This window comes from Labeo rohita, chromosome 14 (genome assembly GCF_022985175.1).
Source record: "Labeo rohita strain BAU-BD-2019 chromosome 14, IGBB_LRoh.1.0, whole genome shotgun sequence".
Lineage (NCBI taxonomy): Eukaryota > Metazoa > Chordata > Actinopteri > Cypriniformes > Cyprinidae > Labeo > Labeo rohita.
Window position 1 is genome coordinate 19,150,043 of NC_066882.1, and position 18,732 is coordinate 19,168,774.

Here is an 18,732-nt window from a genome sequence, read left to right on the forward strand (position 1 = left end):
ACTATAAAATATTTGAATAATACAAAAATAACAGTAAATTACTATATAAGCACATCAATTTTTATTATTATGTTATTATAAATGATTAAATTATAATTATTAATGCATTAATGTTAATATAGTACTGTTGTTTTCAGTTTTAGTTTTGTTGTTGTTGTTTAATCAAATGATCATGATTCATCTCTCAGCTGGTTGGTTTGGTTCTTAGAATTTTTTATTTATTTTTTTTAAATGCCAATGGAGAAAATGTAGCTCAGTTGGAAGAGCATGGCATTAGCAATACCAAGATTATATGTTTTATTGTCAGGGAACAACCAGCTGTTGCACTGTTATTCTTCTGTGGGTAAAACATCTGCCAAATGCATAAATGTAAAATGAATGGGGGAAAAATACTTCAAAGCCAAGGCCACTTAAAACCGGGCAGTCGCACTTGTGCTGTGTTGTGATATTTTAGCTACTAATTTTGGTCTGTTGTTTCGAACATTGACTTTTAAACAGTACCTGATTTCATTAAATTTATTTTGGCTCAAGACTGTGTGTCTAGAGAGCTGATCTAACAGGCAGTAACACGACTTCAAATGAAAATGTCTTTTGCTTGTTGCCATGGCAATCGTGCTGATAACTTGGCATGGTACCTTGTGTGGCATTTAAGCAGAATTAAATGGCCTGTAGATCTTCAGGCCTCTTGTTTTGTGCAGACAGATTTTAAGGCAGGTATTAAATGCCTAGAACAAATCTTTAAATGTGGCGTAATAAAACTCTCGGATGGCTCAGACGACCCTGGGCTAAAGGTAGAGCAGATCGTTTGGAGACAGAATGGTAACTCTGACTTGAGCTGACCTTCGCTTTTCAGCACGGAGATGGGAAAACTCCAGCGCCTCGGGACGCAATTCTGAAATCGCTGACATTGCACTGCTTTTGGGAGACTGCAAAGAGCCCAAAAAAGGAAAGTTTGAAATGGACCTTACTGCCCTCAGACAGAACAGAAGCTACTGGTGGAAAGAGTCTAATGTCTGTGGTTAAGAGATGACTAATGGGAAAGATGAGCGCAGTTGCAGAGTGACAGATGCACTCCTTCCTGCTCTGTCATTAGGCCGTCCCTGTGATCAACACAAGAAGACGTAGAGCCTGTTTAATGGTCCAAACCACAGTTATGAATGTGGTTTTCTTCCTTTTTTGGGTGTGCGAGAGTCGTTTGTATGTCAGCACATAGGTGAGCGCTTGTAGCGGTTAGTAATGGCCTGTTTAAGTGAAGAGGGATAAAAACTTTTGCTTGAGTTATGAGAAATGCTGCTCCCTCGATAAAACAGGGCTTAGCTCATATTCGCAAGACTCCAGTGTTTATATGTAAAACTTTTGTCTCTTTGTACTGGCAAATCTCATGAAGACGTGTCAACGCAAAGCCATATTTTACCCAAAAAAAAAAAAACAAAAGAAAGAAAAAAAGTTTTATATAGTATGCATAATGTTATGTATTTAATGCGTTTTATGTTAAGAAAAGTAATCCTATTTACCTGTACAAAATTAGTTTTAATGTTTTATTTTATTTTATTTTATTTTATTACACTTTAGTTTATTTTATTATGTTTTTATTTAATTTCATCTAATTGAATTTCATTTTATTATTTTCTTTTCTTTTAATATTTTATTTTCATTAAACCTTTAGTTTTAATTTAAAACGAAATTAATTAGTTTCGTTTCAGTTTCATTTTATTATTTATTTTGTTTTCATTTCATTGAATTGAATTTCACTTTCATTTTATTTAAATTAATTTTTTATTTTATTTTTTTAATTTCATTTCTTTGAATTTCATTTCATTTTATTTTTAGTTTATTTCATTTTATTTGATTTTTTTTTTTTTCATTTTATTTTATTATTTTGTTTTTAATTTTAATTTAATTTTGTTTATTTCATTTTCTAATTGTTATTTTTTCATTTTATTTATTTTGATTATTTTATTTAATTTTTGTTTAATTTAATTTTATTTTATTTTATTTTGTTCCATTTTATTTTATTAATTTTTTTTTTCGTTTTATTGTTTTCATTTCATTGAATTTCATTTCAGTTGATTTATTTAATTTCTTTCAATTTCATTTAAATTTGATTATTTTAGTTTATTTCATTTGATTCAATTTTTTGTTTTTGTTTTATTTAATTTTATTATTTAATTTTATTTAATTGTATTTGATTTTTTTTATTTCATTTTATTTTTTGTATTTAATTATTTCATTTCATTTCTTTTTGTTATTTTATTTAGTTTTATGTTTTGTTTTATTTAGTTTTTTTACTTTTTAATTTTATTTTATTTTTCCACTTAATTTAAATTAATTTAATTTTAATTTTTTTTATTATTATTATTTTTTTTGCTTTTGCATTTAATTTAATTTTAATTTGATTTTATCTAATTTTATTATTTTGTTTTATTTTATTTTATTTTTATTATTTAAGTTAATTTCATTTCATTTTATGTTTTTTTTTTTTTTTCTTATGACCCTGTCATTTCTCAGGGCTGTTTTAGATTAAAGAAGGGTTGTCATTTTCTCTATAAAATGTTCTCTGGAATGAGGGAGGACTTAAATGAATGAGTTCAGTTCGGTCATAAAAAACGTTCTGGATGCAGAGACTGGCTGATTCTCCAGACGTCTTTGGAATGCTGGGAGACGGAATGAGCTGATTGGAGGTGTGACTGAGAGTGGGCGTGTCTTCATGAGTCATATCACCAATGGTTACATGATGTCATTTTTTTGCAGAGTTTGTTGTGACATAAGTGTGAAAACATCTGTTTATCAAAGTTCATAATTACCCCTTTGCCCAGTGTGCTGATAGATGTCTAGTCTCCTGACTATTGTTTTGGGAGCTTTGGTTGTCAGACATGTCAGTGTATCTGTTTGTTGTTGTCTATCACATATAAATTACAGTGTTTGCATCGGATGGAAAGGCATGCTTGAAGACAAATGTCTGAGCATGTCTGTGTGCATTCCGGAATATACTTTTATTACAGAGGGTGGTGTTGTTTTGGTTTACTTGGCCTTTGATAGCCATTTGGACAACCTCTTCAGTTGTGGTTTGCAACAGTTCTTTGAAACACAAAGTCTCTTTATAGCTTTGTTGCTTGAGACCGTCGTCCTAGTTTGCCCTTCCTGTGTGCTTTGGTCAGTGTTTGTTTTAAAGCATTCAATTTAATTTGAAATCAGGATCGATTTGTCTCAATGTGTTTGTCTTGGTAATCTTATCAAAATGCAATAACTTTTACCCGGGAACAGGTTTTTTTGTAGGCTAACATTACGTAGACTGCACGGGCTGTTTACTAATACACAAATAGTTGTTTAGGCTTAAAGGGATAGTTCACCTTGTCGTTCCAAACGTGTAAGACCTTTGTTCATCTTAGGAACACAGATTACGATATTTTTGATGAAGTCTGAGAGCTTTCTGACCCTGCATAGACAGCAATGCAACAGACACATATAAGGCCCAGAAAGATAGTAAGGACATCATTAAAATAGTCCATATGACATCAGTGGTTCAACATTGTTGAATAAAGTTATTTTTGTTTTCCTTGTGCGCACAAAGTATTCTCGTAGCTTCATAACATTACGGTTGATCCACTGATTATTTGACACGGACTATTTTATTTACGTCCTTACAACCTGTCTGGTCCTTGAACTTGTCGGTTACGTTACTGCTTGTATTTCATCAAAAATTTCTTACCTTGTGTTTCAAAGATGGATGAAGGCCTTACGGGCTTGGAACAACATGAGGGTGAGTAATTAATGACAGAATTTTCAATTTTGGGTGAACTATTCCTTTAAATTACTGGTTGCTGGATGTGAAATGACTTTTCATGTTGATTTTAAGCATACTAGTTTGAAGATTTCGTCTTTGCTTACAAAGCAAAATGCATTTTAGAAAACCTTTGCAAGATTTATTTATTTATTTACCTACCTACCTAGGAAAATAGATTGCATATTGAAAATCAAATATATAATGCGGTTGTATATTACATCTACTGTTGTCAGTTGCACTGTATGCTGTTTCCTCAAACAGATAACTCTTGTAAAACTGTCTGGTTGTGCTGTTTTCTTCCACATTTTCTCTGTAAACTGCTATCTGTAAGCAGGCACTGTGCAAAAGGACATCATCGCTGTCACAGGAAGTGGTGTATAGGCACAGGAAATGCAGACTCATGGGGAGGTCACTAATGGAATGCAACTATTTTTCCAGCCTAGTCAAACTAACCTAGAAAGTCCAGTTTAAAGCGGAAGTTCTTGAATACGGTGTTTATCTTGAGTACAGTGATGGGTTTAGATGGTAATACCATGGTACTTTAATATTTGGATTGCGTAAAACTACATATTTATTTATTCACTTGCAATATATAATATGTTTACTTTTTAAAATGCGTGTTTTTAAAAATAATCATAAGATAGCTCTTAAAATACACTTGAACCCAACAACTTATTTATTCAATTGCATGATTGTATGATTACCAAGTTCATGTATCAGTGTTTATGTGATGCTTTTGGGTATTTCAAAGTAGCATTGAAAAGTTTTTGTTAATTGTTATTAAAAGAAGAATGAGATAGAAAAAAAGGAAAAAAGCATAGCAAAGTTTGTGTTGAGTGTTTATGACTTAAGTAACCAAAAATGTTTTATCCAAATCTAATACATTGCTTTTCCACATGTTTGACTCGCACGTCTGTATTCAAAATAATTTGGATTAATTCACACGTACAGCTGCAACATTCCATTCAGGCTGACAAAATGGGATTTGGAGCCAGAATGAACCGATTTAATTCCCTTGAGTCTTGTGTTTGGCACGAATGTCTGTCTGTCTGTCCATTAGACTGTCCCTAGTTAACATTTTAAACATCGCAGTGAAGTGAGTCATTTTTATGAATGAGCTTAAGTGAATTCTTTCTCTACTTTTCTCTCTGCAGAGCTTTTAATTCTGCCGGAGGAGAGCAGAAGGTAAGACAATCGCCCTTTTTCCTCTCATGTCGGACAGAACTGCAAAGCTTTCGCAAGACCTCTCAACCAGCTCCTGATATCTGAAGAAACACATTTAGATCAGTTCTCAAGTTCTCAGCTGCTTTGAATACTTCTGAACTAAGCAAACATGCACACACACATACAGACACGCGCTATCTAAATGTCTTTCCATAGAAGTTTATTTTGCTTTTATGTAAAGTCATTATATATTTACATAGCCGCTGAAAGAGAACTTTTTCACTCTTAGAATGACTGAATGAATGTGTATATATAGATCTATACAAATTTAGCTAATTTCTTGGGATTGCTTTGTCCCTAAAGCATATCTAAGTTAACTCCCACACACGTACTCATTTCAGCTTTCAACTAGTGTGATTTCACCAAAATGCACAGTGCTTCATAGCTCATTCATAACTCATTCTCATGTAAGTTTCATGGCTCTTTTGGCTTTCATGTGCTGGTTGCAGGATATTGCAGAAGTTTGGGCGGTTTGTCTGTTCGCCTGTCTGATTCACGTGTTAAACATCTTGCCTTTAGTCTTGCTTAAACCTCCCTTCAGCAGTTTTTGGTTTGGTGGAATTTGCATCGCCACAGAATGCACAAACCCAGATGGAATTTGCATTTCTCAGGAGGCCATCTTCACATACTATAACAGCAAAAATTAAAGAACGTCTAGCCCTTACATTTAAACGTCTAACTGTAGAATTTAAATGCAAATAAATGCAAAGTAAAAATCTAAACAATTATTTATGTAATATATGCCACTAGTGTGTGTGCATATAATATATGCTGCCAGTCAAAAGTATTTGAACAGAATTTTTTTTTTTTTTTATTTTTTTTTTTCTGCTCACCAATCTGCATTTATTTGATCCAAAAGACAGCAAACGCAGTAATGTTGTGAAATATTTTTACTATTTGAAATAACTGTTTTCTATTTGAATATATTTTAAAATGGCATTTATTCCTGTGGTCAAATCTACATTTTCAGCATCATTACTCCAGTCTTCAGTGTCACATGATCATTGCGAAATCATTCTAGTATGCTGATTTGCTGTTCAAGAAACATTTATTACTGTTATTATTATTATTATTATTATTGTTGTTGTTGTTGTTGTTGTTGATTATTATTATTATTATTATTATTTATTATTATTATTATTATTATTATTATTATTTAAAACAGTTGAGTTGTTTTTTCAGAATTCTTTGAATAGAATGATCCAAAGATCAGCATTTATCTGACATAAAAAGATTTTGTAACATTATACACTATACTATTCAAAAGCTTGGAGTCAATATAATTTTTATTTATTTATTTTTCTATATGTTTTTACATTATTTTTTAACATAATTTTTTTTTAACATAATTTACAAAAGATTTCTATTTCAGATAAATACTGTTCTTCTGGACTTTGTATTTATCAAAGAAGCCTAAAAAAAAAAATTCAACTGAACTGTTTCAACAACAACAATAATAATAATAATAATAATAATAATAATAATAATAATAATGTTTTTGAGCAGCAAATCAGAATATTAGAATGATTTCTGAAGGATCATGTGACTAGGGTAATGATGCTAAAAATGTAATTTTAAAATCACAGGAATAAATTACATTTTAAAATATATTCAAATAGAATTTTAAAGAGTTATTTTAAATAGTAAAAATATTTCAGAATTTTACTGTTTTTGCTGTACTTTTGATTATTTGGATTTTATTTATGTATATATACATATATTTGTTTTTGTTTAATATTTGACAGGTCAACTATATTTAAATCTTTTAAAAAAGAATGTTTAATAAAAAATTAACATGTAGAAAAAAACCTTAAATGTTATTTCATAGTAGGGTCTGTAAAAAAAAAAATACTAATCATAAAAACAAATTGAAATAGCTGATTGTTACAAACTAATCAGATTTTTAACTCCAATGAAAACTAAAAAAACTCTGAATTTGAATGGGGAAAACTGCGCCCTCATGTGGCTGCAGTAGCCCATAGCACAGGTCTCTGCAGCAGTGCCTGTTACAATCCTAGTTATATCAGTTATAGTTTTACTTTCAACCCAAGAGCAGAGTGCAGCCGAAATGAAGGAGGATCTTTTAGCTGTACCTTGGCCTAATCTCAAGATAAATATTTGTGTCCAGGGTGTGTTCGCACTTCTCAAACAATCCCCCTCCACTCTCACCGTGCTTGTAATTTCTCGTAATAACACATAAAGACAATTCACACCTTTTTCCCCTCAGATAATCCTCTCATTTGGAAAGGATTAGGTATTAAAACCGTATCTGGGCTTGTGCATTTACCCGTGGTGCCACCAGTGTGTGTGCATGATTTGACCTGCATGGTGTTGCATTTGCACTGTGTCTTTCTCCACACTCAGGATTCACTCGCACCTGCATCCAGCCAGCCCAAGTACTCATTCGCACCGAGCACGACCATAAACAAGATGGCACGGCCGTTCTCCGCGGCCCCTGGCAGTGCCAGCAAGGGGCCTGTCATCAAGCCGGTGTCGTACGCCCCAAAGCTTAACTTCAACTCGCCGCAGCCTCACAATGGGTAGGTGACCAGCCAGCCAGGTCTCTAACAGAGACTCAGGCTCATATTCTGTCTTTAAAGCGAGCTTTGATCGCCACGGGACGTGCTTGATGAGCTTATTCCACAATAATGAGCTCATCATACCCAGGGCTGCAGAATCTCACCGCTGTCTGGGTTTTAGCCCTGAACGTCTGTGTTGCGTTCCTGCATAGTGAAGTGTTGTGACAGGAGATTTGGGGTCAGCGAGTTCAAGAGTCTGGCCTTTTGTGGTTTTTCTGGATTTATTGATTTATTTGTGCTTGTAATAAACAGCACGGCGTTAAGCAGCTGTGTCTGTTTTCCTTGTTGGAACAGGCGGTTGCATCGCCACCCTTGTGACCAGACCGTTCTGGGATCCACTCGAAAATGCCGTCTTCATCTGTTTTCCTCCTCGTCATCCCTACGCGGGGACGTTCCGCACCTTTTTTCTGCCAGGGTCCTGAATTTTAACGAGCACTTTTATTTAAGATGATCAAAACAACAGATGTTTGCAGTCAAGTCCGGTAGTAAAATCGCCCTGTTCTTTTACCGTAAACAAGCAAAGGAGTCTGCGAAGGTCTAAGGTTTTGATCTATCCGGGTCGAGGAGGTTGAAATCTGTCTTTAGGCCAGGACTTGATGTTGTCTGTTGCTGTTTATAGAGTCGAGACCCTCCCATAAAATCTGCTGAGCCCTCAAAGTGCCGTTACGGCCCCGGTGCTGAATTACTTAACGGCCTTACTTGGAAAGGCTCCTGTATGAGTTTCCTCACAAACAAATTGCATGAAGGGGATGTTTTATTAAAATCTATGTCCTTTTTGTTTTATTCAAAAGGCGAAAAAAGTAAGACTTCAGTTGGATTTTTGGAAATGTTTTCTGCTAGGAAGCAGAGGAGAAAGATCTGGAGCTGTGGAGTGTAGTGGAGGGAAGGAGGGTGAATTAGAGCTCGGCTGCTGGAGTGTTGCGAGTGTGTTTGCGATCCAGCACTTTGTGTGTGTGTGTGTGTGTGTGTGTGTGATCTCCAGAGAACATGGAGACCTCAGTCACGTCAGCATTCTGAGCATGTTTACAGCACCGCACACTTACAAGCTTGTTTTTACGACTGTTCACTCTGAGGGGCACTATTGCTTGCAGTGTTGTTTGGAATGTTACCAACCAAAAATGGTTACATTGTTAAAATGCCATGTATTATATTCTATATCTATTTATTTTAAATATTTTTTTAAAGTATTTATTTATATATTTTCTTATCCTCATCAAGGCCTCATTTATTTGAGCAAAAATTCAGAAAAAAACAGTAATATTGCGAAATATATATTTTTTTGGCGTAAAATAACTGTTTTATCTGTGATTTTTCAGAAATCAAACTAATATGCTGGTTTATTAATAATGCTGGATTTGCACAACAATCCAGAAAAAAACAGTAATATTTTGAAATATTATTTCAAAGAAAACAGTTATTTTACAATGTAAATATATTTTAAAATGTAATTTATTCCTGTGATGCAAAGCTGAGTTTTCAGCATCACTACTCCAGTCTTCAGTGTCACATGATCCTTCAGTAATCATTTTAATATGCTGATTTATTATCAGTGTTAGAAACCGTTGTGCTGCGTAATATTTTGTGTGATTAAGGGTCAGTGATTCGGGATTCTATAGTAAATAAAAAGTTAAAAAGAATTAAAATAGAAATCTTTTTTAACAGTATAAACTACCATTTAAAGTTTGTTGCTGTTGCTCTTGCTCTGCTAAGATGTGTTAAATTGATAAAAAGTGATGGTAAAGACTTATATTGTAAGAAAAGAATGTTGTTCTTTTTAATGTTTTATTCATCAAAGAATCCAAAAGTTTCAAAAGGAAATATTAAGCAGCACAACTGTTTCCAGCGTTGATAATAAAAAGTAATAAATCTGCATTAGAATGATTTCTGAAGGATCCATGTGACTCTGAAGACTGGCGTAATGTCTGATTAAAACTCAGCTTTGCATTACAGAAATAAATAATATTTTAACATGTATTAAAATAAAAAACCCACATTGTTTTACATTGCAGTCATATTTCACAATACTACTGTTTTTTTTTTTTCTGTATTTTTGAACAAATAAACAGACTTGATGAGGTTGAGATGTCTTTAAAAAACATTTCAAATTTTGCTGATCCCAAACTTTTGAATGGCAGTGTATATGGTAAACAGTACATGAAGTAAACAGTAATATCGTGAAACTTAAAATAACTGTTTTCTATTTGAATATATTTAAAAAATATAATTTATTCCTGCGATACAAAGCAGAATTTTTCAGCATCATTACCCCAGTCTTCAGTGTCTCATAATCCTTCAGAAATCATTCTAATATGCTGATATGGTGCTCAATTATCAGATTGTTTTTAATGGATTCTTCAAATAGAAAACTCAAAGGAACAACATTTATTTGAAATAGATTTTTGTTGTAACATTATAAATGTCTTTACTGTCACTTTTGATCAATTTAATGCATCTTTATTGCAGAAAAAGTTTTTTTTTTTTTTGGTACTTGGAATTGTAGTGTATTATGGTTTCCAAAAAAATATTAAGCAGCAAAATGTTTTTTTAATATTGATATTCTTTTGCAGCAAGTAAGCATATTAAAATTAATTCTGAAAGATGATGTCACACTAAAGACTGGGAATTTTGCTATTCCATTAAATAAATTACATTCCAAAATAAGTTAAAATAGTATTATTATTATTATTATTATTATTATTATTATTATTTTTTTTTTTTTTTTTTTTAATCAGTGTTAGCAGTGGATATTTTTAAAATTCCTAGGCCTAAGCTGTTGTATAAATTTAATAAAATATACAAATGCATTGTTTTAATGCTTTCTAATGAATACATTTTTTGTCTACTTGTTCAACTTTAAAATATTTAATGATCAGAATTTCTATTAAATGATTTTATCCACTGGTCGCAAATGACTGGAAAAACCATAAATCATTTGGTTAGAATTTTAGGAAACGTGTATTTAGGGTAAAGCTGGTTTTGTGGTACGAAGCCAAACTCAGTATCAGTTTGATCCAGTGGCTGTAATGCTTGGCTGAAGTTTCAGGGATGTTTTTAATAATAAAAGCGCATTAAAAGAACAGAATCGTTTAACATATTTAATAGAAGGTTCAGCAAAATTTTCCATTGCATTACTTAAAGCACGCTGTGATTCTTCTCCCCACTAAAAAACAACAATTTGCTTTGTTTGTCTCTGCATCATGTCTTTCTAAATGCTGTTTATTCTGTGTGATTTATTTCTGAACTCTTTTCTCTCCTTCTCTTTTTTATGTCCTTTCATTCTTCAGATGGAAGTTCTCGACAAGTTAGTAATGCCTTTCCTTATTTCCCTTCCTCTTTTGAGAAATGTGTGCAATTACTGTTTTTGGCTATCAAATCCCAGCCCTGTGGCTCTGCCTCTATCCGTTTTCATATACGTTTTTCCTAAATTGAATTTATCTTTCGCTATTCCCAAGCCTGCATTTTTGCAGTATTGGCTTTAGGAGATGGCAGATTTCTCACACCTAAGCTGCCGTCTCGCTCTGTAATTATTCACCGAGGGATTGTGAATGTACAGCTTTATTCCAGCGTTGATATTTCAGACCACAGTGGTGGAGATCGGCGGACGGCCTCCATTCACTCGGTCTAAAGGCCGGCTGCTTTAATGGACACTGTTGTGTTCTTTGTTGTTCTGCTTCCACTCTTCCTCTCTATTGTTATTTGTGCTCCTCTTCCTTTTCTCCATCCTGTTTTTTTTCTGTCTTCCTTCACTCTGGCGTTCATTAGAGGAGAGGCCTTCTATGAGGAGTTGTACCCTGAGGGGAAGTAAGTGCTGAATGCTCGTGGCTCTAATGCACTTGCTAAAAGAATGCAGACCTGCTGCTGACCTCACTAATAAACTCTTGCTTTTGACGACATCAGGCCGTGTTTCATTGCTTTTCACTCAGTAGTTGAACTGTATTGAAACGCGGCACTTTAGCTGGGTCGTTTGAAACTATTAGCGAATGTAGTCGTGCACTCTGAGTGACTTCATTAGAGCATGAAGCAATGATGTGCAGCCTGAACTGAAATCACTTTTTGTGGGTGTTTTGATTTATTGTTTTTGTGTGCATGTCGTTATGAATCCGCTGGGTGAAAACGGGGTTTTCAACCTGTACAGACCCAGGGACCCAGTGTTTAATAAATATAATTAATCTCTGCAGTTTTGTTAAATAAGAAGGTTGTTAACGTTACTGTATTATATAATTAAATGATAAAAGTAATAATGAATAATATTGAATTGTCATTAAGACATTTAGCGGATGCTTCAATGGAGGAATAGAATCAATAATATTCATAATGTAAATGCTTATTAGAAAGCTGGGAAAGGAAACAAGCTAGAGCATTATTAATATTACAACTACAACTATTACAACTACTAAAATGAATAATTATTAAATATTTTAATGAATAAAATAAAATTAATAACCATTAACAAAAATGCAAACAATTAACAATAGATGAATAAAATAATTAACATTGTTAATATTCATTAAATTATGCTTTTATTTATCTATTTGATTTAATTTTTAAAATTTATTTACTTATTAATGTACTTATTAGTTTGATTGTTTATTTGTTTTTTGTTTTTTTAAATAATGTTTTTGCTTAATGTTTATTTGCTTATTTATTTACTTATCAAGTTAATGTGTTTTTTGCTGTAATTTAATTAAAATAATTATAAATGTAATTAATATCAATAACTGCAATTAATAAAAACAATTCATAAATAATTTATACAAATAATGAACATTAACTGATAAATAAAATAATTAAGTTAAATTAATTAGAAATTAATTAAATTATTATTATTAAAAATAATAATTAAATAAATAAATAAATAAATATAAAAAATAAAAAATTCTTACTAATCAAGTCGTACTTTGATGTCAAATAAAAAAATGAACTAAATTAAGTACAAATGAATTAAATTACGATTGTTATAAAAATAACTAACTAAATAAAAATAAATCAATTAATTAAAAATAAAGCATTAATTGTAAAATAAGGTAAACAAATAAATGAAATAAAATTAATTAGAAATTAATTAAATTATTAAAAAACAAACAAATAAATAAATAAAAATTAATTATTCCTTACTAATCAAGTTAATGTAGTGATTTTTTGCTGTCATTTTAATTAAGAAAAATAATTATAAAAGTAATGTAATGAATTAATATCATTAACTATAATACAATCAATTAATAAATAAAATGTATAAAAATAATGAAGATTAATTAGAAATCAATAGAATTAATTAGAAATGTTGTACTTTTTGCTGTAATTTAATTAATAAAAATAATTATAAAATTAATGCAAGTCATTAATATTAATAACTATAATTAATAAAAATGTATAAATAACGTATAAAAGGACTGAACATGCATTGTTAAATAAAATAAAAAAATGAAATGAAATTAATTAGGAATTAATTAAATTATTATTAATAATAAATTAACAAACAAACAAAAGTTAATGTCATACTTTTTGCAGTAATTCAATTAATAATATAATTATAAATATTATATAAATATTATAACTAATTAATAAAAATGATTAATTCATAAATAAAATGTCTAAATAAAAATGAAATTAAATTAAAAATGTATTAAATTATTTGAAAAAGTAAAAAAAAAAAAAAAAAATTAAATTCTTTCTGCACAACCCCCTCAATACCTTCAGGCCGCCCGGTTGAAAACGCTAGTGCAAATACATTCTTAAAAAATGTACAGTGCTAATCATAGTTTCTGCACCATAAAATTCAGTTACTTTAATAGATCTGTGATAGCTTGCTGTAGCAGCAACAATGCCTGTAATAACTTGTATTTTGTCAGAAACTTTGGTTACCATGATAAGTTTTTGTAAGGGAATTCATGCTCCCCATATATACATATATATCTATATATATATATATCTCCTCACATACTGCACGTTCTCTCAGTGCGTTTGGTGTAGTCGTGTCATCCTGCGCTGCACGCATTACGTGAAGCCATTTGTCGTTTTTTCGTGGTGTGCTGTGCTGCTGTGGTGAATGAGAGAGGTCACGAAGGACTCATGTCTCCAGGCACGGTCTGCGGGTGGAAAACACGGCCTGCTTCATCCCCAACGATCGCAGTAAGAAGAGACTGATCGAGGATACGGAGGATTGGCAGCCACGCACCGGCACCACCCAGTCTCGCTCTTTCCGAATCCTGGCCCAGCTCACAGGCACTGACTTCAGTAAGTCAGACACGTTCAGACCGCAGCCTGTCAGCGCCGTATACTCCTCTCACTGCAGTTGTGTTTCTCATTCGAGGTTTTCAGCGTAAGCTCATTTGTGTCAGCGGGTTTCTTTGGACAGATCATTTCTCAGAGAGTCAGTATTTTGTGAAGTAATGTGGAAAAAGACATTCCTAAGTAGGAGTGGGAGTTGTGACCAAAATCTTTAATCATGATAAAACCTTTCAGACTGTGATATATCATAGGAGGACTATTTGTGACGGAAATTCAACCAAAAACATTTATTTATTTATTTTTTTATTTAGTGTTTCTTTATTTCTTTATCCATCCATTCATTTACTATTTTTAACTAATTCAGTTATACTAGTAATTTAATTTTCATAACATTTTTGTCTCCCTTTATTTGGAACTTAATTGACACAAACCAAAACAAGCTTATTCATTTATAAAATACTATTTTGTTTTTATAATATTTTATATTTTTATTTTATTTTGTTGTTTTCAATTTGTATTATTTTATTTTGTTTTTTATTTTTTAATTTATATATTTGTATTTATTTTATTTATTTATATTTATTTATATTTATATTTTATTTTATGTTATTTCATGTCACTGTTAGTTAATTGTATTAAGTAATGTCAATATATTGTAATATAATATGTGACCCTGGACCACAAAACCAGTCTTAAGTATTTTATTTGTAGCAATTACATTGTTGGGTATTATAGATTTTTCTTTTATGGCAAAAATCATTAGGAAATTAAGTAAAGATCATGTTCCATGAAGATATTTTGTAAAATTCCTACTGTAAATGTATGAAAACTTAATTTTTGATTAGTCTTATACATTGTTAAGAACATTATTTGAAGAACTTTAAAGGCAATTTTCTCAATATTTTGATTTTTTTGCACCCTCAGATTCCTGATTTTTAAATAGTTGTATCTCGACCAAATATTGTCCTATCCTAACAAACCAAACATCAATGGAAAGCTTATTTATTCAGCTTTCATGTGATACATAAATCTCAATTTTGAAAAAATGACCCTTATGACTGGTTTTGTGATCCAGGGTCACATATATTCTTAATATATTCTAAAGTTTTGGGTAGAAGCAACACATTATAAAAAGAAAAACATACTTAGTGAAGTTGCCAACGTAAATCTTTATTTTTCTAGTTTGTGTCAGATTTTTAAAATTTTACTATTTTCAATGAATTCAGTTATACTAGTAATTTGCACTTATCGTCTCTTTAAATTTGAAACTTCATTGACACAAACCAAAAGAAGAATATATTTATTATGTTTTTTCATGTTTTGTTTTTATTTAATTTTATTTGTGTTTTATTTTATTTATTTGTTTGTATTTTTTTATTTTATTTTATTGCAATTATTTGTATTTTATTTTATTATTTTATTTTTATTTTATTTATTTGTTATTTTATTTCATTTTTATTTCATTTTATTTTTTTGTTATTTTGAATTATTTTATTTTGATGTTTATTTTCATTGTATTTTATTTGTTTGTTTGTATTTTATTTTATTTCATTTTATTACATTTTATTTAGTTTTTTGTATTTTGTTTGGTTTGTTTTTTTCAATTTTGCTTTTTATTTTCTAATTTTTTGTTTTTATTTATTTTATTTTATTTTTTTATTCTTATTTTATTTATTCTTATTTATTTCTTATTTATTTATTCATTTTTAATTTCATTTTTATATTTATTTTATTTTTATTTTATTTTATCTTATTTTATGTCACTGTTAGTTAATTACATTACATAATTGTAATAATAAAAAAAAATATTCCATGAAGTTGTCAAATTAATCTTTATTTTTCTAGTTTGTGTCAGACTTTTTAAATCGCATTGTGCATTTACTGCAGTATAAACCGGTCTTCCGGTTGACACATTTTTAGCGTCATAATATATACAGTTGTAGCTCCCAGCCCTGTTCCCAAGTTCCTAAAAAAAAAACTCCCTCTCCTAAATCCCATCTTTACTTAGTGGCTGGGACTAATCTGAGTGTAGGAGGGCATGAAAGCATGTCCTAGAGGACCAAACCTCTGATCTGATATTGAGAGTGAGATCATAAAGAAGTGGGAAATGTCGTCTATCTATAGCTTAAAGGGGTTACGGCTGAGATTTTCTCCTTTATGTGATCTAGAGCCTGAGTGGCTTTGATTTGCTCTCGAGTAAGTGGTAGAAAAGAGGTGTGCAGTCAACCATTGTTGCCGTACCGTACCTGTACATCTCACGGGATTGACTCTCGTGTTAAAAGGTGATGGGTGGCCCATTTAAAAATGGCGGTCGTCAAGTGTTTTGTAGTGGTGTTCAGATATTGGCAGTGGATTTTTATATTGTGTTTGTGTGTTTGATGGTTGGTCTGATCTGTATTTCTCCTGCTTTCCTCAGTGCAGGACCCGGATGATGAGAACATGAAAAGGTCCAGGTAAAGAACTGTGTGAACTTGCTAATGAAGTGCGGTTTGAAGCATTAAATCGCTGCCTCTGACCTTTTACCACCCTCATTAGGAGATCATGGTGTTCAGCTCTCTGCGGAGAGACGCTGAAAATATGCTTTGATCCGCATTATGAGCCGTTGTCTGATCTGTGCATTTGCAGTATAACTTCATACACCGAGTGCTGTGCGCCCTATGATCAGACCTTCACAGATTTCTGCAGAATATGAATGCCTGTCATGCATAAAATACAGGTTTATTGATATAGTTTATGCCGTGTCAGATAGCAATTCAAATTCATTGATTTTTGATGGAAATGATGCCTCGTATAGAGGACAAATGCATGGGTTTATGGAGCTCCATAATGCAAGGGAAATTTCACTGTCCCGTAAGGCCACAAGAGCAGAGGAGTTGTTAGATTAGAAAAGGCTTTTTAGGACAAGTAAGATTTTAAAGGAAATAAATACTTTGATACAGGATCGAAGCCTTAAATTGATAAAAAAAATGACAGTAAATAACATTTATAATATTACATAACATTCCTATTTTAAATAAGTGATGCTGTAGTTTTGAAAAATCCTATATTGTTAGTTCTTTTTTTTAATCTTTTTTATTTCCTATTTATTATTTTTTTTTTTTTTTATTTAATTTTTACATTTTTATTTTATTTTATTTAATGTTAATATTGTAATATAATATTATTATTGCAATATTTTTATTTTGTTTATTTAAATTTTATTATTTAATTGTTTGTAGTTTATTTTATTTTTAGTTAATTTCATTTTATTGCATTGTTTTATTTTATTTTATTTATTTATGTATTTATTAAAATGGCTATTATAAATTGTAATAACATAACATTTTTAACAATATTGTTGTTTAATTTTTATTTTTTTTGTTTGATTGTTTTTTTATTCAAATAAATTAATACTTTGACTATTTTATTTATTTTATAAACATCTGATTGGTAGTAAGTGTTATTTGAATGCAAAAGCTTTACTTTATGTGTATTTTTATCTTAAACACAATGAATATTCAAAGTTAAAATTAGAATTTTACAGCCTTAACACCTAAATCATTTTGCACATCTATGAAAACAGCCCAGCTGTGCTTTCGGAAATGCACTTTCCTATATTCCTACTTGGTTTCATACCAAATAATTTCTTTCCACAACCTTAAAAAGCATCTTGTGCATTTATTTCCATCAAAACCCTCTCTCTCTCTCTTGTGTGCAAACGCCCTTAAAACTTTTGGCTCATTAGATAGTGCTGCCAGTAAGCGTGTAGTACTCTCGGCTCCAAATCCATTTAGCAGGTTTTTCATTAAACTCTAAAAAAGAAAACGTGGGGGAAAAAAAATCTGCAGATTCTGTCTAGGCCTGGTTATCTAGAGATGCACTGATTTTTCTGAATTCATCACCACTTGCATCTCTTCTTCTTTCTTCTTTCTCTTGTTTTGTGTTCTCTCAACCTTCTTTTGTCTTTTTGTATGTGCTGGCATGTCTTTCTCTCCTTCCGTTTTGTTCTCACTCTCCTAATTTCCTGTCCTCTGTCGTGCACTGAATGGCAGGGAAAAGTTCCTCTCTGAGATTCAGAGTCCCCGCTATGCCAGGCTGAGAGACTGGCATCACGAGAGATCCGCCCGTGCCCTCAACATCAAGTCCTGAACGCTCTGCCTCCCGGGCATCAGACGGCCGAGGTGGCTGAGATGTAGCCGCGCTAGATACAAATGCACCACGGCAACATGGGTGAAGCTATGGGTGAACATCGACCCCAGCTATACCAGGACAAAAACAAATGGGGATTGGGGGGGGTTGTCAAGTTAATGAAAAAAAAGTTAAAAATACAAGTTAAAAATAGCAAAAACAAATGTGAGAAGAAACGCAGGCATAGTCGGAAAAACCACGCAAACTGAGCCCTACAGTCAAGTTCCCGTTAGGAATATCTGAATGCTGTTGGTGTGAAATAGTCTCTTTCAAGTGGTATCGTTTCTACAAACTGATAATCATGTTATTTTATTGTTGTTGTTATTTTTGTGGTTGTTCAGAGGAGTTATCCATCACGGGACTGTTACTATTGCTCTTTCTTTCATTCTGATTATGTTGTGTAGTCCCCCTTGTGATTTTTCTCAACTGTCTTTCTCCTTTATATTTCATTCTCTCTTTTTTTTTTTTTCCTCTCTGACTGTAATTTAGCATAATTCATTATTATGATGTCATCTGATCGCTTTTCCTCTGGTTCTGTCTCCACTAAGATAAAAGAATCTGTTGACTCATGTCTCTGAGTACATAAAACATTGTGAAACACTCTGCTGTCCTCCTTCATTTTCTTCAAGCTATGCTTTTTCTCTTTTCTTCATCTCAACATTTTTAGCATTTTATGCACTGCTGTTTCCTAGTTTGTTTTGGAGAAGTGATGGTAAAAATAACTGACCTTTTTTAAATTGTGTTATTTAA

General features: G+C 31.5%; 1 protein-coding gene across 3 annotated transcripts in view; it reads left to right on the forward strand.

The window, feature by feature from the left end:
- pdlim7 (PDZ and LIM domain 7) overlaps positions 1-18,732 on the forward strand; it is a 56,612-nt gene that overhangs the window by 22,022 nt on the left and 15,858 nt on the right. For all 3 annotated transcript variants that reach the window (XM_051127782.1, XM_051127780.1, XM_051127781.1), the window contains exons 4-5: positions 4,939-4,969; positions 7,373-7,548. In XM_051127782.1, the coding sequence (XP_050983739.1) occupies positions 4,939-4,969; positions 7,373-7,548 (207 nt within the window). The remainder of the gene's footprint in view (positions 1-4,938; positions 4,970-7,372; positions 7,549-18,732) is intronic.